General features: G+C 43.1%; 1 protein-coding gene across 2 annotated transcripts in view; it reads right to left on the bottom strand.

Annotated features, from left to right (window-relative positions):
- LOC129863719 (divergent protein kinase domain 1B-like) overlaps positions 1-23,613 on the bottom strand; it is a 30,423-nt gene that overhangs the window by 2,635 nt on the left and 4,175 nt on the right. For both annotated transcript variants that reach the window (XM_055935914.1, XM_055935915.1), the window contains exons 3-6: positions 7,564-7,671; positions 6,942-7,118; positions 4,956-5,182; positions 2,252-2,393 (exon numbers count right to left, since the gene is read on the bottom strand). In XM_055935914.1, the coding sequence (XP_055791889.1) occupies positions 2,252-2,393; positions 4,956-5,182; positions 6,942-7,118; positions 7,564-7,671 (654 nt within the window). The remainder of the gene's footprint in view (positions 1-2,251; positions 2,394-4,955; positions 5,183-6,941; positions 7,119-7,563; positions 7,672-23,613) is intronic.

The following is a 23,613-nucleotide window of genomic DNA, read 5'->3' as shown; positions in this document are numbered from 1 at the left end:
TGTTAATCAGGCCTTTTGATTTGAACATATGGATTGTTTTTGCTTTATAGGCTACTTATACTGAACAAAAATATAAAACGCAGCATGCAACAATTTTAAAGACTTTACTTAGTTGCAGTTCATTTAAGAAAATGCCAATTTAAAGAAATTCATTAGGCCCTAATCTATGGATTTCACATGACTGAGATTACAGATATGTGACCCGTTTCAGGAAAGTAGACATGTCGCGGGTCACTATTTCACAGGAGAGCCGTTGGAACTTTTGAATCAAAATGTGTTTTTTGGCAAAAACTCCTTCTCAAAACGTGAACTTTCATGTACCTTAATAACAAACTTGTGGGCCTCCCGAGTGACGCAGTGGATTTGCATCTCAGTGCTAGCTGTGCCACTAGAGAACCTGGTTTGAGTCCAGGCTCTGTCGCAGCCGGCCGCGACCGGGAGACCCATGGGGCGGCGCACAATTGGCCCAGCGTCGTCCGGATTAGGGGAGGGTCCAATCGCGCACTAGCGACTCCTGTGCCGGGCGCAATGCATGCTGACACAGTCGCAATGCATGCTGACACAGTCGCCAGGTGTAAGGTGCTTCGTCCCGAAACATTGTTGCGGCTGGCTTCCGGGTTAAGCGGGTGTTGTGTCAAGAAGCAGTGCGGCTTGGCTGGGTTGTTTCAGAGGACGCACGGTTCTCGACCTTCGCCGAGTCCGTACGGGATGTGCAGCGATGGGACAGGACTAACTACCAATTGGATGCCACGAAAAAGGGGTAAAATAATAATAATAAATAAAAACTTATATGCCATCTGTAAATATTAATAAAATTGTTAAATTAAGCCACAGAAAAAGTGAGCAACCTTCCCACTAGCCATGATTGGGCTGGACATGCGTTTGGAATGGTCTGCCATATAGCACGCTTCTGTCTATTTGAGCTGGTCAGTACGTTTAGGTAATCATGTCTTAACGAGGATTTTTATGAAATGTATCGCGTAGTAAAACAAAAAAGACTCCACTATGCAAGTATCCATTTCAATAGAATGTCACTGCAACAACTATTTCAGAGCACTCTCATCAGTGTGCCGGAGCGCAGAAAAACTGATGAATTTACGAAGGCTCAACACCGGTTGAATATCGCCGATGTCAGTAAATGTCGGCAAAAAAGAGGAATTAAATTGTTGCCAGGAGCACAGTTAGCCACCAACGCTTTAGGTATCATGAAAACAGCCTAACCAGCTCTGCTAGGGCAAGTGAAATGGTCAGAGTTTGGATGGGGGCTGAAGATTAAGATGATTCTTATGGCATTGCACACGGTCAGTGTGAACCAGAGTGACTTGACACAACGGGCCATTGATCACAGATACCTTAAAAAAAAAAATAAGGGCGTGGATCAGAAAACCAGTCAGTATCTGGTGTGACCGCCATTTGCCTCATGCAGCGCGACACACCTCCTTAGCATTGAGTTCATCAGGCCGTTGAATGTGGCCTGTGGAATGTTGTCCCACTCCTCTTCAATGGCTGTGCGAAGTTGCTGGATATAGTCAGGAACTGGAACACGCTGTCGTGCACGTCGATCCAGAGCACCCCAAACATGCTCAATGGGTAACATGTCTGAGTATGCAGGCCATGGAAGAAATGCCATTTTCTATGCGACATGGGGCCATGATTTTTCACGCTGAAACATGAGACGGCAGATGAATGGCATGACAATGGGCCTAATGACCTCGTCAATTTATCTCTGTGCATTCAAATTGCCATTGATAAAATGCAATTGTGTTAGATGTCCGTAACTTATGCCTGCCCATACCGTAAACCCACTGTCACCAAGGGTCACTCTGTTCATAATGTTCACATCAGCAAATCGCTCGCCCACATGACACCATACACGTTGTCCGCGGTTGTGAGGCCGGTTGGACATAGTGCCAAATTTTCTAAAATGACGGAGGTGGATTATGGTAGAGAAATGAACAATCAATTCTCTAGCAACAGCTCTGGTGGACATTCCTGCAGTCAGCATGCCAATTGCACACTCCTTCAAAACCTGAGGCATATGTGGCATTGTGTTGTGACAAAACATTTTAGAGTGGCCTTTGAATTGTCCCTAGCACAAGGTACACCTGTGTAATGATCATGCTGTTTATTCAGCCGTGGCATACTGCATACTTTGTACGAAATGGTACGTGCTAAATAGTATGCGACGTTGAGTACATGGTATGTAGTACGGTATATGGGCATTCAGACACGGTCAGTATCTTATCTTTACCTCTTCTATGAACTCCAGCAGGCCGATGGTGATGCGGGCCCTCCGGGGCCACGCCGGGGCCAGCCACTGGTTCATCCTGGAGCTTAGGGCCTCCGGGACTAACGCTTGCAGGTAGCTGGGGACCTCCAGCCTGTAGAGGGAGCTGTGAATTGAATGTTATTTTGGGTAAAACAATGTTTAAATCGATATACGCGCACACACACAGTACCAGTCAAAAGTTTGGACACACCTACTCATTCAAGAGTTTTTCTTTATTTTTACTATTTTCATCATTGTAGAATAATAGTGAAGACATCAAAACTATGAAATAACACATATGGAATCATGTAGTAACCCTTCCAAAAAAGTGTTAAATCAAAATATATTTTATATGTGAGAAACTTCAAAGTAGCCACCCTTTGACTTAATGACAGCCTTGCACACTTTTCGAATTATCTCAAACAGCTTCATGAGGTAGTCACCTGAAATGCATTTGAATTAACAGGTGTGCATTGTTAAAAGTTAATTTGTGGAATTTCTTTCCTTTTTTATGCATTTGAGCCAATCAGTTATATTGTGCCATGGTATTTATTTTTATTTAACCTTTATTTAACTAGGCAAGTCAGTTAACACATTATTATTTACAATGACGGGCTAGGAACAGGGGGTTAACTGCCTTGTTCAGGGGCAGAACGACTGATTTTTACCTTGTCAGCTCGGGATTCGATCCACTAACCTTTCAGTTGCTGGCCCAACGCTCTAACCACTAGGCTACCTACCGCGTGGTATACAGAAGATAGCCCTATTTGGTAAAAGGCCAAGTCCATATTATGGCAGGAACAGCTCAAATAGCAGTTTTAGGCTGGGTTTCTGTACAGCACTTTGAGATATCAACTGATGTAAGAAGGGCTATATAAATACATTTGATTTGATTTGAAATAAGCAAAGAGAAACGACATTCCATCATTACTTTAAGACATGATGGTCAGTCAATCTGGAAAATTTCAAGAACTTTGAAAGTTTCTTCAAGTGCAGTTGCAAAAACCATCAAGCGCTATGATGAAAGTGGCTCTCGTGAGGACTGATACAGGAAAGGAAGACCCAGTGTTACCTCTGCTGCAGAGGATAAGTTCATTAGAGTTACCAACCTCATAAATCAGCAATTAACTGCACCTCAGATTGCAGCCCAAATAAATGCTTCACAGAGTTCAAGTAAAAGACACATCAACATGACCTGTTCAGATGAGACTGCGTGAATCAGGCCTTCATGGTCGAATTGCTGCAAAAAAAACACTACTAAAGGACACCAATAATAAGAAGAGACTTGCTTGAGCCAAGAAACACAAGCAATGGACATTAGACAGGTGAAAATCTGTCCTTTGGTCTGATGAGTCCAAATTTGAGATTTTTGGTTCCAACCGCCGTGTCTTTGTGAGACGCAGAGTAGGTGAACGGATGATCTCTGCTACACTCGCAATAACATCTGCTAACCATGTGTACGTGACCAATAAAATGTTATTTGATTTGTGTGGTTCCCACCGTGAAGCATTGGGGAGAAGGTGTGATGTTGTGGGGTTGCTTTGCTGGTGACACTGTGATTTATTTAGAATTCAAAGCACACTTAAGCAGCAGCACAGCATTCTGCAGCGATACGCCATCCCTTCTGGTTTGCACTTAGTGGGACTATCATTTGTTTTTCCAACAGGACAATGACCCAAAACACACATCCAGGCTGTGTAAGGGCTATTTGACCAAGAAGGAGAGTGATGGAGTGCTGCATCAGATGACCTGGCCTCCACAATCACCTGACCTCAACCCAATTGAGATGTTTTGGTATGAGTTGGACCGCAGAGTGAAGGAAAAGCAGCCAACAAGTGCTCAGCATCTTTGGAACTCCCTCAAGACTGTTGGAAAAGCATTCCAGGTGACTACCTCATGAAGCTAGTTGAGAGAATGCCAAGAGTGTGCAAATCTGTCATCAAGGCAAAGGGTGGCTACTTTGAAGAATCTAAAATATAGTTTGATTTGTTTAACACTTTTTTGGTTACTACATGATTCCATGTGTGTTATTTCATAGTTTTGATGTATTCACTAGTATTCTACAATGTAGAAAATAGTAAAAATAAAGAAAAACCCTTGAATGGTGTGCAAACTTTTACAAGCAAATGTCAAGTTCGAGTGATGCATGCACATCCTTACACCAAAGAAGCTCTAGCAGGATAGCTAACTGATGTCGGGACCTTGATAAACTTAGCAGTGAGTTAGTGATGACCATGAAAAGACGCAAGTCTGATGGCTATGTTCAACAGGTATATTCTTTATCTAGCCCTATTTGTGATATTGTACCGTGCTGGCTTGCTAATTTGCTAGGTAATCAATCCTCCGATGACATCGGTGATGTATGTAGACAATAACCATCAGATAACCATCTGATTACGTGTTTGTTAACTTGCAGGAGCTGCATTTGAAGTCAGACGATTCTGTATCCACTCCCATGAATGTAAACAAAACCATTTCTGATTCCAATCTGCGAGTGCAATTTTTGATGATGGGGCCCGGGAAATGGGTCTATATAAACAAGATGTGCACTTGATCCCAGAGGATATCACTTGAAAGCATAAATTAAAACATGATTGGACTGACTGTTGGTTACAAAGCCAAGAGAAAACCGGAACAATATTTGTTGCATTGTAATAAAGCTTTCTGATTCCAAAGTGGTCCTCACCTGTGGCTCACGCGCTCAGTAACGTACAGGTCACCGCAGAAGCCCAACAGTTTAGGGGTATGCTCCTTCTCCTGCAGAGCCACCATCAGCAAGAACTCGTTAATCTGGAGGAGAGCCCACACAGACTTGGCCTCGGCCAGGGACACCTTGCCGTCCTTGTTGACGTCAGCCAGGGTGATGACACGCCCTACCAAGGTGGTGAGAGAGGGCTGCTCCCCTAGGTTAGACTGCAGGGAGGATGGAGATGAGAAAATATGAAGTGAGTAAATGTTTACAGGTAAGCTATAATGACAATTAGCTATAATGTTATACTTTACGTCAATTACGCAAGGGGGGTAAGTATCAGCCAGTTAAGACTAGAAAACAAGTTGAAATATACACTGAATATACAAGAATTACAAACACCTTCCTAATATTGAGTTGCACCCCGTTTTGCCCTCAGAACAGCCTCAATTCGTCGGGGCATGGACTCTAAAAGGTGTCGAAAGCGTTCCACAAGGATGCTGGCCCATGTTGACTCCAATGCTTCCCAAAGTTGTGCCAAGTTGTCTGGATGTCCTTTGGGTGGTGGACCATTCTTGATACACACGGGAAACTTTTGAGCATGAAAAACCCAGCAGCATTGCAGTTCTTGACACAAAACGATGCGCCTGGCATTTACTACCATACCCTGTTCAAAGCCACTTAAATATGTTGTCTTTCCAATTCACTCTCTGAATGACACATATATACATACAATCCTTGTCTCAACTGTCTCAAGGCTTAAAAATCCTTTAACCCGTCTCCTCCCCTTCATCTACACTGACTGAAGTGGATTTAACAAGTGACATCAATAAGGGATCAGAGCTTTCACCTGGTCAGTTTGTCATAGAAAGAGCAGGTGTTCCTAATGTTTTATACACTCATTGTATATAATGCTATGCAAAGAGAACAACTGAACAACAGGTCACTTTTTAGTTCACATAGTCATACACACTATAATAAAAACAAGACTGTGGCATGATTGAAATGTGCTGGATTTCTTCCATGTGACTTCCATTAGATAATTGGCAGGGGGTGACACTAATATGATTGGATCTCACTACAGTTGGGTGGAGCCATTGTGCTGAACATGACTGCTATTTCAGCACCTTGTCTTGCGCTATATTTGGCACAGGGCTTTAACCCCTAGCTTCCTGCTCTCTCTCTCACTTCCCCCTACCGCCTCCTTCCATCACGCACACTCCCTGGGAGAATCTCAATTGCATACTCCTCGTGTCCTCTTTCCTCGCCTCCTTCTCAAAGCCCATTGGATGAGAAAGCCAGAGGTCCCTACTCTCTGACCTTCTCCTCCAATGGGGTTTGAGAATGAGGTGAGAAGAGAGGACACGAGGAGTATGCAATTGAGAATCTTCCCCTACGTCTACTGCCTCCTTCCATCGCACACTCTAACCCCTCCTCCCTCCTTTCTCTTTCTTTTCCTATCTCTCTCTCTCTGGGGAGCCAGCAGCATTCTGAGAGCACACACACTAGTAATAAGGTCACTCTGCCCTGCCTTTGTTCATTTCCAGCACCGGCTACATGAAGCCTGTCTACAGAGGAACCGTCCCTCAGAGAGACTCAGCTTCACAGTGATTATCAGTTACCATGTTATGTTAGCTTCACAGTGATTATCAGTTACCATGTTATGTTAGCTTCCGACTCAATATACTGTATCAACATGCCCTAATTTCCCTCCGCCACAAGGTCAAACTAATTTCCAATTATGGTCCTCACTTTTCTATTATAGGTCCCGCGGTCAATGCGTAAATTACAGTGCATTTTTTAAAATCTGTAACATTTCTAATAATAACATTATTTTGTGTGATGGTATTGTATTCAAATGTGCCTGTCTGTAATACTGCCTGTACTGCCTGACATAACCAAAAAACGCCAGTTCCGTTGTGGAAAGTTCTTCTATCTAATCTAACTGGGAGGACTGAGATGAAGGGAAATGAGCAGCCAGACCTTCAGAAAGCTGTGCAGCATCTCCCTGAACTCATCCATGGAGGTCCCGCGGGTGGGCTTGTCAAACAGGGTCACTTCCTGTCTCAGTACAGAGTCAGGAGCACCGTCTCCCTTCAGAGGCTCCTCCAGACCACACTTAATGACCACAGGCCTCTCCTTCCACACACCACTGTACACCTACAAAAACAGATTTTTTTCGTTAAATCTTTATTTAGCTAGGCAAGTCATTTAAGAACAACTTCTTATTTTCAATGATGGCCTAGGAACAGTGGGTTAGAGGTTAACTGCCTTGTTCAGTGGCAGAACGAGATTTTTTTACCTTGACAGCTCGGGGATTCGATCTTGCAACCTTTCGGTTACAAGTCCAACGCTCTAACCACTAGGCTACCTGCCGCCCCAGATAGACAGTCATCAGGTAGAGTAGGTAGTGTGTGTGGTTTTGTCAAGTGGTATGCGTGCATGTGTAATCACGCAGAGCCAGACATGTGTCTACGTTTACTGAAATATACTCCGGCTACCTTGACACCAGCTGTCAAGTCTGGCGAGCAAGATTAGCCGGTGTAAGGTGGTTGTACCTTGTGAAGTGTGGTTGGCAGCTGGTAGGGCTGTGTGTGCGTATTACCTGATGTGTGGAGGAGGTGGACATGCATCGCTGGAGGGTCAGAGTCCTTTCCTCACATAGGGCCTTGCAGGACGACCCTGAGACAATGCCGCTTCTGTAGTGGTCACACTGGCACAGACAGACATGAAACCAGAAATACATTAATCCACAGGAAGAGGACCCAAGGATACTACAATCTCTTGCTCATATGTACTATGGCTCAAATCCCAACCGCATGCAAATCATGTATACTGTAGATGTCAATAGAGAATTTCAAAATTCGAACATAGATTTTTTTATTTTCACCCCGCGAGATTCTATCGGTTCTAGTTAGCTGTGCATCCATGGGGCAGAAGCCAGCATGCTTTTGTGATTCTGAATGGCTTGATTGCTAGCAAGAATGACAACTGGGGAAGCGTAAGTGGCTCGTTTCAGCTCATTTCATCTTGTTCTTGATACCATGTCTATTTACTATTTACCAAGACTGTTTATCTGTATTTTTTGCAGCTGTCTATTTACCACCAAAAACCGATGCAGGCACTAAGACCTCACTCAATGAGCTGTATAGGGCCATAAGCAAACAAGAAAATGCTCATCCAGAGGCGGCGCTCCTAGCGGCCGGTGATTTTAATGAAGGAAAACTGAAATCTGTTTTACTTCATTTCTACCAGCATGTCACCTGTGCAACTAGAGGGATTAAACCTCTAGAACACATTTACTCCACACACAGAAACACATACAAAACTCTAGAACACCTTTACTCCACACACAGAGACACATACAAAACTCTAGAACACCTTTACTCCACACACAGAAACACATACAAAACTCTAGTTCACCTTTACTCCACACACAGAAACACATACAAAACTCTAGAACACCTTTACTCCACACACAGAAACACATACAAAACTCTAGATCACCTTTACTCCACACACAGAGACACATACAGAGATCTAGATCACATTTACTCATCACACAGAGACACATAGAGATCTAGATCACATTTACTCCACACACAGAGACACATACAGAGATCTAGATCACATTTACTCCACACACAGAGACGCATACAGAGATCTAGAGCACATTTACTCCACATACAGAGACACATACAGAGATCTAGATCACCTTTACTCCACACACAGAGACACATACAGAGATATAGATCACCTTTACTCCACATACAGAGACACATACAGAGGACCAAAACTCTATCCTCCTGATTCCAGCTTACAAGCAAAAACTCAAACAGGAAGTACCAGTGACGCGCTCAATACGGAAGTGATCCAATGAAGTGGATGCTAAACTACAGGACTGGAATATGTTCAAGGATTAATCCGATGGCATTGAGGAGTTCACATCAGTTACCGGCTTCATTAAGAAGTGCATCGACGATGTCGTCCCCACAGTGACCATACGTACAGTGGCTTGCGAAAGTATTCAAAGTAAACACCATCATCCCAGAAAACCCTGGACCCACTAGAAATTCACATACCGCCCAAGGGGTGCGTGCTCAGTCCCCTCCTGTACTCCCTGCTCAACCATGACAGTGAGAGGACGGTTCTTTTTTTTGCTGAGTTTAGGTCCCAAAGTGCTCTTCCAAACGTTGGAGGTGAGCGGGCATCACTCGTGTGGGACACTCTTTCTTCGGAATCCACTGATTTGATTACTCATCTATTTCATGTTTTTGTATTTCCCCTGCAAGCTTGCATTCAGTTTCCCAAATATGTCTGTTACATAGGCAAGGAGACACATTTTCTTTTCATCACACAAAACGTCAACAAAGTCCGTTTTTTTAACATCCATTGTGAATGACAACAGTTCCTCTCTCAGTTAACAAAATATTTCCAACACTCTCCTCCTCGATAACCACTGAGCCTCGGTGTGAAATAGCAAATTGTCATGCTCTGATCCCATATCTCCGCACAGTTTTGCAAACAGGCGTGCACACAGTGGATGTGGTTTGCTCTTGGTGTATCATACAATGCGTCCATATGGCAGAGGGCGACAAATGCATAACTAGATTGCAGAGGCCTGACCACCGTCCCATCATAAATGGAGCCCACTCTGTGCAAAAACCCACCATTCTATCCCACTAGCCGATGGTGGTCCATTTTGCAGCAGCGTAGCAGGCCTAGCAATTCACTGATTCAAGTTCGGCCTTTTCCCGCGATCTAAGTGCGCACTCTCGTTGGTTTAATTTAATTCTTCTTTTAGATTTGAATTATTTAAAAAAAATTGTGAATATATTTAGTATAGTTGTATCTAAAAATAATAACTTTTACATTTTCAATATTTGCATATTTCTGGAATTCCTTGAGGATGGCCCTCCCTTTCCTCCTCTGAGGAGCCTCCACTGATGTACATATTGTATTACCTTAACTACCTCATACCCCTGTACATCGACTCGGTACTGGTACTCCTTGTATACAGCCTCGTTATTGTTTTAGTGTTACTATTTCCTTTTTTTATATAGCAAATATGTCATACTTTTTAACTCTGCATTATTGGTTAAGGGCTCGTAAGTAAGCATTTCACTGTAAAGTCTACACCTGTTGTATTCGGCGCATGTGCCCAATAAAATGTCATGTTTTATTTGATGTCTTGTTTTGAGGTGTTTTCACTTATTTCATGTCTATGCTAATATAGCAAATAAATTGCTAAGCAACAACTCTAACAACGTACGTCAGAGACAAGTGCTCATTGTGCACATTTATTTATGTTTACAATAAACACTGGAGACTAAATATAGCTTACAACAATCTAAGCCAACCCAGTCTATTTTACCCCATAGTTGCGCACAAGTTGGTTTTTGTTGCTAAACAACAAACCCGTCCATAGGTAGTCGTCCAAGGACTGAGCTTCATTGTTGACACTTTAGTGATGTGACACACACACACACTAAAAAGATCTCTAAAAGAAAGTTTGCAGAAGCCGCAAAAAGAAGTTGTCACAGCTAAGGTTGTACATTTTGGGGAATATTCAGAGGTGGAAACTTTCCGTAGGAATTAACGGGAATATATGGGAATTAACGGAAATATATGCAAATTAATATTAATACCATTTAAATGTAGATGTTTTTTGCATTGGATATATTTACCATATGGAGACAGAAACCTTATCATAAGCAGACAATTGCAAATGATTAAATCCTTCCAATATAAATAAAAAACACAATTTAGTTACGAATGTAACTTTATTTAAATTAGTTGACTCTTAACATGGGATGATTTCACTGAACAACAAAAGAGAATATTGAAAGATCCCAATGATCCATCACATCTCCCCAAAACATTTTCAACATACATCTGTAAAATGAGTCTAGAAACTAAAGCTTTGGTTGTCTTCCTCTCAGGCTTCCATGTCTTCTCCCTGGACCTCCTCAATGTCCACGTCCTGAACATCAGACTGAGGCCTCATCTTCACTGTCACTTTCCAACCTTGTTGAGGATGGCTCGTTGTCAGGCTCAAAAGGCTTCAAATTTGCCCGGATGGCCACCAATTTTTCAACTCTTGTATTGATCAGCCTGTTGCGTGCTTTGGTGTGTATGTTTCCAAACAAGGACCAGTTGCGCTCTGAGGCGGCTGATGTTGGTGGGATTTGGAGGATGACGGAGGCAACAGGGGAAAGAGCCTCAGATCCACAAAGTCCCTTCCACCAGGTGGCTGATGAGATATGTTGGCAAGACTGCCATATTGCATCTCCATCTCAAAGCCCTTGTACTTCGCCAGACTTCCAAGAACCTTGCTCTCATCCAGGCCAAGGTGACGAGACACAGTAGCGATGACACCATAGGTCTTGTTGATCTCTGCACCAGACAGGATGCTCTTGCCAGCATACTTAGGGTCCAACATGTACGCTGCAGCGTGTATGGGCTTCAGGCAGAAGTCTTCGCGCTTTTTGAGGTATTTCAGAACTGCAGTTCCCTCTGCTTGGAGCAACAGTGAAGTGTGCAGGGCATTACGGATTTCTTCTCTTTCATCTGTAAGCAGAGTCTGAACATCAGACAGGATGGCATTGTCTCCCTCAATCCGTGCAATGGCTACTGCTATAGGTTTCAGGAGTTTCAGGCTGCTTACCACTCTCTCCCAAAATGCATCATCCAGGAGGATCCTCTTGATGGGGCTGTCCATATCTGCAGATTGATCTAGCCATTTCTTGGAGAGACACCTTCCCCTCCAGGAGACTGTCAAACATGATGACAACACCACCCCAATGGGTGTTGCTGGGCAGCTTCAATGTGGTGCTCTCATTCTTCTCACTTTGCTTGGTGAGGTAGATTGCTGCTATAACTTGATGACCCTTCACATACCTAACCATATCCTTGGCTCTATTGTAGAGTGTATCCATTGTTTACAGTGCCATGATGTCCTTGAGGAGCAGATTCAATGCATGTGATGTGAGGGTAGAACTCCTCTACTTTAGACCAAGCAGCCTTCAAGTTCGCAGCATTGTCTGTCACCAGTGCAAATACCTTTTGTGGTCCAAGGTCATTGATGACTGCCTTCAGCTTATCTGCAATGTAGAGACCGGTGTGTCTGTTCCTTGTGTCTGTGCTCTTGTAGAATACTGGTTGAGGGGTGGAGATGTAGTTAATTATTCCTTGCCCACGCACATTCAACCACCCATCAGAGATTATTGCAATACAGTCTGCTTTCTCTATGATTTGCTTGACCTTACCTTTAACTCTGTTGAACTTTGCATCCAGCAAATGAGTAGATAAAGCATGTCTGGTTGGAGGGGTGTATGCTGGGCGAAGAACATTCAGTAATCTCTTACAATATACATTGCATGTGAGCATCCGAGGTGAACCAGTTGCATACACAGCTCGAGCAAGACATTCATCAGCATTTCTGACTATGTTCCTCCATTGAGTCAAAAAAACTTCTGATTCCAGGAGGACCATTAGCTGTTGCTATCGATAAGGTGTCTGATTCATCATTTTCACCTCGTAATAGAGGTAGAAGGACTTTTGTCAGACTGCTTGTTGTGAGCCATGAGGTAATTTTATGCACTTGGCCAGATGATTCTGCATCTTTGTTGCATTCTTCACATATGTTTTGGCACAGTATTTGCAAATGTACACAGCTTTTCCTTCTACATTAGCTGCAGTAAAATGAATTCACACATCAGATAGTGCCTGTGACATTTTCCTGTAAAGATAAGAGAAAAAAAATACAATTCCATGTACAGATAAAAAGTTCAGTAGTTAGATTAAAAACTCCTTTGTAAGATAAATGTTTTAAAATGAAACATGTATGGAAACAGGTGAATTAACACTCCTCAGTTAGCAGGCTCAAGCAAGCTAAAACCCACATGGTAGCAAAAACTAACTTGCAAAAATTGTTAACATGTTAGAAATTATTTAAACAAACTTTGCTGTAGGCTACTATTTACTAATTAACAAAAAAATCAGTGCAGTAGTGTGGGTTCAATAGCATCTCATTAGTGTGCAAGATCTTGAGAATCAACTGTACATGTGATGGAAGAGTGCACTGCACATGTGATGGAAGAATGCACCGCGCATGCAGAGGGTTGCAATTCCATTGAAATGGGGATAGTTTAACCAAAATATGCCACAAGACCTAGAATTGCCTTGTGTATCCCACAAAAAAAGTTCACTGTTATACGCTAACTCTTTTGATGATTTTAAGCAAAATTCCCAGGCTTAACTCCCCATGGAAAATTTCTAGAAATGTACCGGAACCTTTCTGACCCTTTGCAACCTTAACCACAGCATAAAATAGCATGCTTTTGGGGTGTGAGATAATCGTGCTTGGGAAACATCCAGGCACCCTGCCAGCCTGGAGCTAACTCCACTGTTCTAAGTAAAATGAGATCCACCCAAACAGTATGAATCATACCAAACAAAAAGAAAGTATAAAGACTATAGGCTGTGACCTCCTCCTCCACTGAATGGTGGTTGCTATGGTAATATGACTTCATTTTGGACACTTTGGATTGCGAGCCAACCAATTAAAGGACTTTTTAAAATTATTTGTTTATCTTCCTTTTGGGGGGGGGTGGTAATTCTGCATGCCCAGCTACTGTAGTTGTCCTTAATGTCGCAGTAATGTGCAGATTACCCTGGGAGTACACACAACATTGCCAGCACTCTTACACACACACTGAATCCCAAATTACCCCCTTATCCTCGGCCCTCGCCTCCGCCATTTGCACAAGTGTCCACAAAGCTAAGGGAGTGAAAATTAGGGAGGGTGTAGCGGATAATTAGACCCTCCAATAACAACTCAGACCGAGCCAGCAAAGCTGCCGGCTTCAGAACAAAATGGAATCCCAGCACTGTTATTTTTGAGTTTGCGCAATTTCACAAAATAATGGAGAAGCGTGCCTAATTACGTGCATTTGTTTGTCAGATTGAGACTTCACATGTGTAAAACATGAAATACCTCCCAAATTAAATGTTACTGTGGTTTATATCTTGTAAAACAACCGGGTGATTTGTTCATTAGAATTTCATGTTATATTTTTTGAAAGTGGAATATGAATTGCATCATTCAAGTCAAGTAGCCCAACCGGCCGACAGATGGCGCTATTATTCCTTTTCCGTTGTTTGTCATCTGCATCCAACCGGAATGTATGCAGCCAGCCATACACGTGTCCCCTGGTGACAGGCTCGTACATAAAACATCCTGCATTCAGTCTGCAAGGGCGTCAATCTCCTCCTTAACTAGCTTTATTGGCAAGCCACCGAACAAAAAACATATGCGTACTGTCTTAATAAAAAATAAAAATCCACCACCATGCTAGTGGCTAATGCTACTTACCGATGTTGCACACGGGGTTGAGCCAGGGGTGAACAATAGACTGCTGCAACCTGATTGGTTAAACATCAGAAAGTACCATTAGCCACTCTAGCATGGTGGTGGAAAATTGTGCTTTTAGGAAGACCGTATGCTTATTTTTCCTTATTTCAAAAATTGCCCGCTTGCCATAAAAGCGGAGGATGTTTTATGTACAAGACGGTATTTGATCACTGACAAAGTAAGCTTATTGATTACACCCAAACTGGCCCTTTAAATTTAATATTAATGTAATCTTCTTCAATCTAATATCAATTGGGATGGGATTAGCGTGGGGTATGGAGGGTCCGTGGGTGGCTTTTGAGCATTTTATTGGATTCCACGTCTTACTCATTGATAGGAACAATTGTGTTCCAAATCGGATATTAGGTACTATATTTCTTGAAGAATATATTAATCTTATCAATTCAAACGGCCAATTTGGGTGCAATTAATTAGCTTAATTTCACAGAGATCAAATTACAGTGCAAAATACTGTTTCAAGAATACTAATGTCAATGTTTCTAGCCACAGACACAAATTCAGCACAATCTGAGATGGTGGGTGTCGAAATCTTATTTTTTGTGCTTTGAGGCAGAACAATCCTCCTTCCCTTCCTCTCATCTCTCCTTGTTTCTCCTCTCTCAGACACTGTTTTCAATGTCTTGTATATCCCGAGAGAGCCTGCCTCCCTCTCGCAGCACAAAGAAGAGTTGGGCACAACAGTGCTGGCGTATTCATCACAATACAAAGATAGAGAAACCAAAACAGCACCACCTCAGGCTGTCCATTAATCTTCACACGTCGTCTCTTTATCTCTCATGATCCTTTACTACTTCAATATGTGTGTGCTGACTGCTGAGCAACAAACACAAGCACCCCCAACCACTTCTAACAGCCTTCAGAAAGAATTCACACCCCTCGACTTTCCATAATTCGTTGTATTAAAGCCTGATTTTTTGGGGGTCACTGGCCGACACAATACCCCATAACAAAGTGGAATTATGTTTACCAAAGTTTTTTTTTTATATGACAAATTAAAAGCTGAAATGTCTTGAGTCAATAAGTATTCAACCCCTTTGTTATGGCCTAAATAAGTCAATATTTGCTTAAAAATTACATATGTTGCATGGACTCACTCTGTGTGCAATAAGTGTTTAACATGATTTTTGAACAACTCTCTCATCTCTGTACCCCACACATACAATTATCTGTAATTATCTGTAATTATTCAACCACAAAGACCAGGGAGGTTTTCCAATGCCTCATACAAAAGGGCACCTATTGGTAGATAGGCACATTTTTTTTAAAGCAGACATTGAAAATCCATTCGAGCATAGTGAAGTAATTAATTACACTTTGGATGGTGTATCAATACACCCAGTCACTACAAGAATACAGGCGTCCTTCCTTACTCAGTTGCCGGAGTGGAAGGAAACCGCTTAGGGATTTCACAATGAGGCCCATGGTGACTTTAAAACAGTTTGAGTTTAATGGCAGTGTTAGGAGAAAACTGAGAATGGATCAACAACATTGTAGGTACTCCACAATACTAACCTAATTGGCAGAATGAAAAGTAAGCATGTACAGAATAAAAATATTCCAAAACATGGATCATGTTTGCAACGAGGCACTAAAGTAATACAACAACAAAAATGTGGCAAAGCATCTAACTTTTTGTCCTGAATACAAAGTGTTATGTTTGGGGTAAATCCAATACATTACTGCGTACCACTCTCAATGTTTTCAAGCATAGTGGTCGCTGCATCATGCTATGGGTATACTTGTAATCGTTAAAGACTGGGGAGTTTTTCAGGATAAAAAAAATAAAACAGAATGGAGCTAAGCACAGGCAAAATCCTAGAGGCAAACCTGGTTCAGTCTGCTTTCCACCAGACACTGGGAGATTAATTCCCCTTTCAGCAGGACAATAACCTAAAACACAAGCCCAAATATACACTGGAGTTGCTTACCAAGAAGACAGTGAATGTTCCTGAGTGGCCGAGTTATAGTTTTGACTTAAATTTGCTTAAAATCTATGGCGACCTGAAAATGGTTGTCTAGAAATGATCAACAACCAAGTTGACAGAGCTTGAAGAATAAAAAAATAAAAAAGAATAAATGGGCAAATATTGGTTAAAAGCTCTTACCCAGAAATACTCACAGCTGTAATCACTGTCAAAGGTGCTTCTACAGAGTATTGACTCAGGAGTGTGAATACTTATGTAAATATTTCTGTATTTCATTTCAAATACATTTCTAAAAACATGTTTTTACTTTGTCATTGTGGGGTATTGTGTGTAGATGTGTGACATTATTTTTTGATTTAATCCAATTTGAATTCAGGCAGTAAAAACAAAATGTGGAATAAATCAAGGGGTATGAATACTTTCTGAAGGCACTGTAATATTTGGTTATTTCTCATCACTGATTATCACAGGGAACAATGAAGCTAGAGTAGAGTGACTTCTCTTGTGGCCGGGCTATCAGACAAGCTAGTGATACAGGCTACCTCTGAAATGGCATCCTAATCCCTATTTAGTGCACAACATTTGTCCAGAGGGGATAGGATGCCATTTCGGACACAGTCACTCTTTTACATCACTGATTTCTCATCCAGTGTTAATTACTTTTAACTGGTCCCCATTTGCTACAATATTATAAGAGGAACCATCTTTCCCTCAGCAGCTACTGACACATACAATACAGATTTCCTTTTACTCTTTAATGCTTTCCATCTGACAGTTTCCGTCGCCATATAAAGGGTGGATGCACCTGTGAATAATCAAAGGTGTGTGTGTGTGGACAGTGTTGGGGAGTAATGGATTACAAGAAAACTAATCAGTTACCAGCTAAAATATTGTAATCAGATTACATATACTTGAAAAAATTTGATGATTACTTCAAGGATTACTTTTAAATTCAGAAAGGATGTTTGAGCAAAAATTATTTGACACCTTTCTGTTTTGTCAATGACATTGAAAAAAGGCACAAATTTAAGTTTGTTCTTCCTGAGCGAGTCCGACCACAAATCAGAGACCACTATGATGACACACCAAATGCGATTAATGGATTGCGGGAAAATAACAGGAATATGCTTTTGTAGGCTACGGTTCCTAGCTATGTCTTCCAATGTTGCGACTGCTGTCGGCATCCAAAGTGAATAACTGCTTGGAAGTAAGGACGACAGCAATGTTACGTAGCCTACGGGCAATACTGATGTAAATTATTATTGATATCTAGGCTACATAGTGCCTTACAGACTGTGGTTGTTGTGGATGGCTGTTCACAAATGTATGTGTACTTTACAAATGAAGATTGAATTGAAAAAGTTCAAGCTGCCTATCAATCATTGTTTTGGCAACAAGAGGTGTATTATATACAGAAACCGTTTACCATTTAAAACTTCTTCGGGATCGGTGTCCCTTCCACAGGACAGTTGAGCTAACGTAGGCTAATGCAATTAGCATGAGGTTGTAAGTAACAAGAACATTTCTCAGGAAATGGACATATCTGATATTGGCAGAAAGCTTAAATTCTTGTTAATCTAACTGCACTGTCCAATTTACAGTAGCTATTACAGTGAAAGAATACCATGCTACTATTTGAGGAGAGTGCATAATTATGAACATGAAAAGTTATTAATAAATGTATTAGGCACATTTCGGCAGTCCTGATACTACATTTTGAACAGAAATGCAATGATTCATTGGATCAGTCTAAAACTTTGCACATACACTGCTGCCATCTAGTGGACAACATATAAATTGGACGTAAGCTGGAATAATACATTATGGCCTTTCTCATGCATTTCAAAGATGGTACAAAAACAATAAAAAATAACGGTTGGTTTTTTTCTTTGCATCATCTTTTACCAGATCTATTCTGTTATATTCTCCTACATTCCTTTCACATTTCCACAACGCTCAACATGTTTCCTTTCAAATGGTACCAAGAATATGCATATTCTTGGGTTCGCCCCCAGGCTCTGTCGCAGCCGGCCACGACCGGGAGGTCCGTGGGGCAACGCACAATTGGGCTAGCGTCGTTCGGGTTAGGGAGGGTTTGGCCGGTAGGGATTTCCTTGTCTCATCGCGCTCCAGCGACTCCTGTGGCGGGCTGGGCGCAGTGCGCGCTAACCAAGGGGGCCAGGTGCACGGTGTTTCCTCCGACACATTGGTGCGGCTGGCTTCCGGGTTGGAGGCGCGCTGTGTTAAGAAGCAGTGCGGCTTGGTTGGGTTGTGCCTCGGAGGACGCATGGCTTTCGACCTTCGTCTCTCCCGAGCCCGTACGGGAGTTGTAGCGATGAGACAAGATAGTAATTACTAGCGATTGGATACCACGAAAATTGGGGAGAAAAGGGGAGAAAAAAAAAAAGAAAAAAAAAGAATATGCATATTCTTGCTTCAGGGCCTGAGCTACAGGCAGTTCGATTTGGGTATGTCATTAGTTTTTTTTAAAGGGGAAAATAGTTTTTTTTAAAGGGGCGTATCCTTACGGAGGCAAACAGCACAAAACAAGACAAAAACAGCATTTATTTTTCCAACTACAAGCAATGAGCCCAATCAGTCCTCCATGACAATTTCAAATAACTAAGATAAGGCTAATTAGGCATTGGTTTTGGGGTTATGCTCAGGTAAAACAATTTAGCTAATCTATATTTCCAAGTCCTACTCCTAAAGATCAAGGCATATTCAATTAATTGGAATGACTGGAAATCTGACAGTTAAAAAAAATCATATGTAAAAATATTTCCTAATGGTATTACTATCTGTCGTAGAAAGCAATGGGTTAAAGAAGCCTACATAACCAACCCATAAAGTAAAATGCAACATCCATTTATGGCCAGTTATGTAACCTCTAACATTGATGTATCCTGAAATAGATGTTATTAAATTGGTAATACTAATTTTAGTCTTCTTCTAATGCATCTTAAGCAGGTTGACAAGTCTTGTCCTTAAGAGACAGTGCAATTGAACAATTTCCTTGTAAGGATCCGACAGCGAGTGTGTAATCTGCCTCTACCATCAGTCCTATTAGCCAACGTACAATCATTGGATAACAAAATAGACGAACTACGATCACGAATATCCTACCAACGGGACATTAAACTGTAATATCTTATGCTTCACCAAGTCGTGGCTGAACGACGACATGAATAACATACAGCTGGCGGGGTTTATGCTGCATCGGAAAGATAGAACAGCTTCCTCCGGGAAGACAAGGGGTGGTGGACTGTGTATATTTGTAAACAGCTGTTGCACGAAATCTAATAGTAAGGAAGTCTTGAAGTTTTGCTCACCTGAGGTAGACTATCTCATGATAAGCTGTAGACCACACCAATTCCCAAGATAGTTCATTTATATTTTTCGTAGCTATCTATTTACCACCACAAACCGATGCTGGCACGAACACCCCACTCAATGAGCTATATACAGCCATAAGCAAACAGGAAAACGCTCATCCAGAGGCAGCGCTCCTAGAGGCCGGGGACTTTAATGCATGGAAACTTATATCCGTTTTACCTCATTTCTACCAGCATGTTAAATGTGCATGCACCTTTACTCCCCACACAGATGCACGTACAAGGCTCTCCCTCACCAATCATTCGGCAAATCTGATCATAATTCCATCCTGATTCCTGCTTACAAGCAAAAACTAAAGCAAGAAGCACCAGTGACTCGGTCAATAAAATGGTCAGATGACGCAGATGCTAAGTTACAGGACTGTTTTGCTAGCACAAGCTGGAATATGTTCTGGGATTCTTCCGATAGCATTGAGGAGTACACCACATTAGTCACTGGCTTCATCAATAGGTGCATCGATGACGTCGTCCCCAGTGATTGTACGTACATAGTGCAGAGTTCCAAGATGGCGTAGCAGTCGGACGCGTGTTTAGTCTTTTTTCTTCCCCCCCTTTTCTACCCAATTTCGTGGTATCCAATTGTTAGTAGTTACTATCTTGTCTCATCGCTACAACTCCCGTACGGGCTCGGGAGAGACGAAGGTCGAAAGCCATGCATCCTCCAAAACACAACCCAACCAAGCCGCACTGCTTCTTAACATAGCGCGCGCATCCAACCCGGAAGCCAGCCGCACCAATGTGTCGGAGGAAACACCGTGCACCTGGCGACCTGCTTAGCACGCACTGCGCCCGGCCCGCCACAGGAGTCGCTAGTGCGCGATGAGACAAGGATATCCCTACCGGCCAAACCCTCCCTAACCCGGACGACGCTAGGCCAATTGTGCGTCGCCCCACGGACCTCCCGGTTGCGGCCAGCTGCGACAGAGCCTGGGCGCGAACCCAGAATGTCTGGTGGCACAGCTAGCACTGTGATGCAGGGCCCTAGACCACTGCGCCACCCGGGAGGCCCAGGACGTGTGTTTAGTCTTGCCCGTCCTGTCCAGTGTAAATATTGTTTCCTCGTTTTTTCCCTTATATATATATATTTTAAATCTCACTTTCCATCTACGGACTGAACATACTCTCCTGCAACCCACCTCACACAATGTGGTACGGATCTGCTATTTTTATACTTTAGAACCGGAACCCCCATCAGAAACTAGCCAGCTCACTAGCTACTAGATAGTAGTCAGCTAGCCACTGCTAGAGGACTTCAACGTTAACTCGGAAACCAGCCAGCCTCAGCTCGGTCAATACCTCCCAGTCTGCACAGCGCGATATCGACCCAGAGCATATTGGACTCCTTTTCTCTACCACATCTCCGGATTCCTATCCCAAGCTCTGAACCTTTACACCGGATCATCGCAGCTAGCTAGCTGCAATCCGAGTGGCTACTCCTGGCTAACATCTCTGTCCTGAAGCAAGCACCAATTAGCCTTGAGCTAGCCTCGAGCTAGGCCCATCTCCAGCTCACCTAGCGTAGTAGCGACTACTGAATCGGCTCCCTAACTCACCCATTGCTACTCACTAGACCCTATGATCACTCGGCTACACATGCCTCTCCCTAATGTCAATATGCCTTGTCTATTGCTGTTTTGGTTAGTGATTGTCTTATTTCACTGTAGAGCCCTCAGGCCTGCCCAATATGCCTGAGATAACCCTTTTATCCCAACCCCCACACATGCGGTGACCTCACCTGGCTTAACTGGTGCCTCAAGAGACAAAACCTCTCTCATCGTCACTCAATGCCTAGGTTTACCTCCACTGTAATCACATCCTACCATACCCTTGTCTGTACATTATGCCTTGAATCTATTCTTCCACGCCTAGAAATCGTCTCCTTTTACGCTCTGTTCCGAACTCACAAGACGACCAGTTCTTATAGCCTTTAGCCGTACCCTTATCCTACTCCTCCTCTGGTGACGTAGAGGTTAACCCAGGCCCTGCAGCCCCCAGCACCACTCACATTTCCCAGACGCTCTCATTTTTTGACTTCTGCAACCGTAAAAGCCTTGGTTTCATGCATGTTAACATCAGAAGCCTCCTCCCTAAGTTTGTTTTATTCACTGCTTTAGCACACCCCGCCTACCCTGATGTCCTTGCCGTGTCTGAATCCTGGCTTAGGAAAATTCTGACATTTCCATCTCCAACTACAACATTTTCTGACAAGATAGAACTGCCAAAGGGGGTGGAGTTGCAATCTACTGCAGAGATAGCCTGCAGAGTTCTGTCATACTATCCCGGTCTGTGCCCAAATAATTCAAGCTTCTACTTTCAAAAATCCACCTTTCCAGAAACAAGTCTCTCACCATTGCCGCTTGTTATAGACCCCACTCAGCCCCCAGCTGTGCCCTGGACAGCATATGTGAATTGATCTTCAGTTTGTACCGTTAGGTGACCTAAACTGTGACATGCTTAACACCCCGACCCGTCCTACAATCTAAGCTAGATGCCCCCAATCTCACACAAATTATCAAGGAACCTACCAGGTACCACCCTAAATCCGTAACCATGAGCACGCTCTTAGACATCATCCTGACCAACTTGCCCTCTAAATACACCTCTGCTGTCTTCAACCAGGATCTCAGTGATCACTGCCTCATTGCCTGCGTGCGTAATGGGTCCGCGGTCAAACGACCACCCCCATCACTGTCAAACGCTCCCTAAAACACTTCAGCGAGCAGGCCTTTCTAATCGACCTGGCCCGGGTATCCTGGAAGGATTTTGACCTCATCCCATCAGTAGAGGATGCCTGGTTGCTCTTCAAAAGTGCTTTCCTCACCATCTTAAATAAGCATGCCCCATTCAAAAAATGTAGAACTAAGAACAGATATAGCCCTTGGTTCACCCCAGACTTGACTGCTCTTGACCAGCACAAAAAGATCCTGTGGCGTTCTGCATTAGCATAGAATAGCCACCGCGATTTCCAACTTTTCAGGGAAGTCAGGAACCAATATACAAAGTCAGTTAGGAAAGCTAAGGCTAGCTTTTCAAACATAAATGTGCATCCTGTAGCACTAACTCCAAAAGGTTTTGGGACACTAAGGTCCATGGAGAATAAGAGCACCTCCTCCCAGCTGCCCACTGCACTGAGGCTAGGAAACACTGTCACCACCGATAAATCTATGATAATCAATCATTTCAATAAGCACTTTTCTACGGCTGGTCATGTTTTCCACCTGGCTACCCGTACCCGGCCAACAGCTCTGCACCCCCTGCTGCAACTTGCCCAAGCCCTCCCCCCGCTTCTCCTTCACCCAAATCCAGACAGCTGATGTTAAGCGCTGCAAAATCTGGATCCCTACAAATCAGGTGGGCTAGACAATCTGGACCCTTTCTAAAATGATCTTCTCCGCTATTCAATCTGGTTTCCGAGCGGGTCATGGTTGCACCTCAGCCACGCTCAAGGTCCTAAACAATATCATAACCGCCATTGATAAAAGACAGTACTGTGCAGCCGTCTTCATCGACCTGGCCAAGGCTTTTGACTCTGTCAACCACCGCATTCTTATCGGCAGAGTTCAGTGTGTCAAATTGGAGGGCCTGTTGTCTAGACCTCTGGCAGTCTCTATGGGGGTGCCACAGGGTTCAATTCTTGGGCTGACTCTTTTCTCTTTATATATATCAATGCTGTCGCTGTTGGTGATTCTCTGATCCACCTCTATGCAGACGACACCATTCTGTATACATCTGGCCCTTCTTTGGACACTGTGTTAACAAAACCTCCAAATGAGCTTAAATGCCATACAACACTCCTTATGTGGCCTCCAACTGCTTTTAAATGCTAGTAAAACTAAATGCATGCTTTTCAACCGATCGCTGCCTGCAACCGCCCGCCCAGCGTCACTACTCTGGACGGT

This window comes from Salvelinus fontinalis, chromosome 10 (assembly GCF_029448725.1).
Source record: "Salvelinus fontinalis isolate EN_2023a chromosome 10, ASM2944872v1, whole genome shotgun sequence".
In the NCBI taxonomy this organism is placed as follows: domain Eukaryota; kingdom Metazoa; phylum Chordata; class Actinopteri; order Salmoniformes; family Salmonidae; genus Salvelinus; species Salvelinus fontinalis.
Note: the sequence above shows the minus strand (reverse complement) of the source record. Positions and strands in the feature narration are given on the sequence as shown.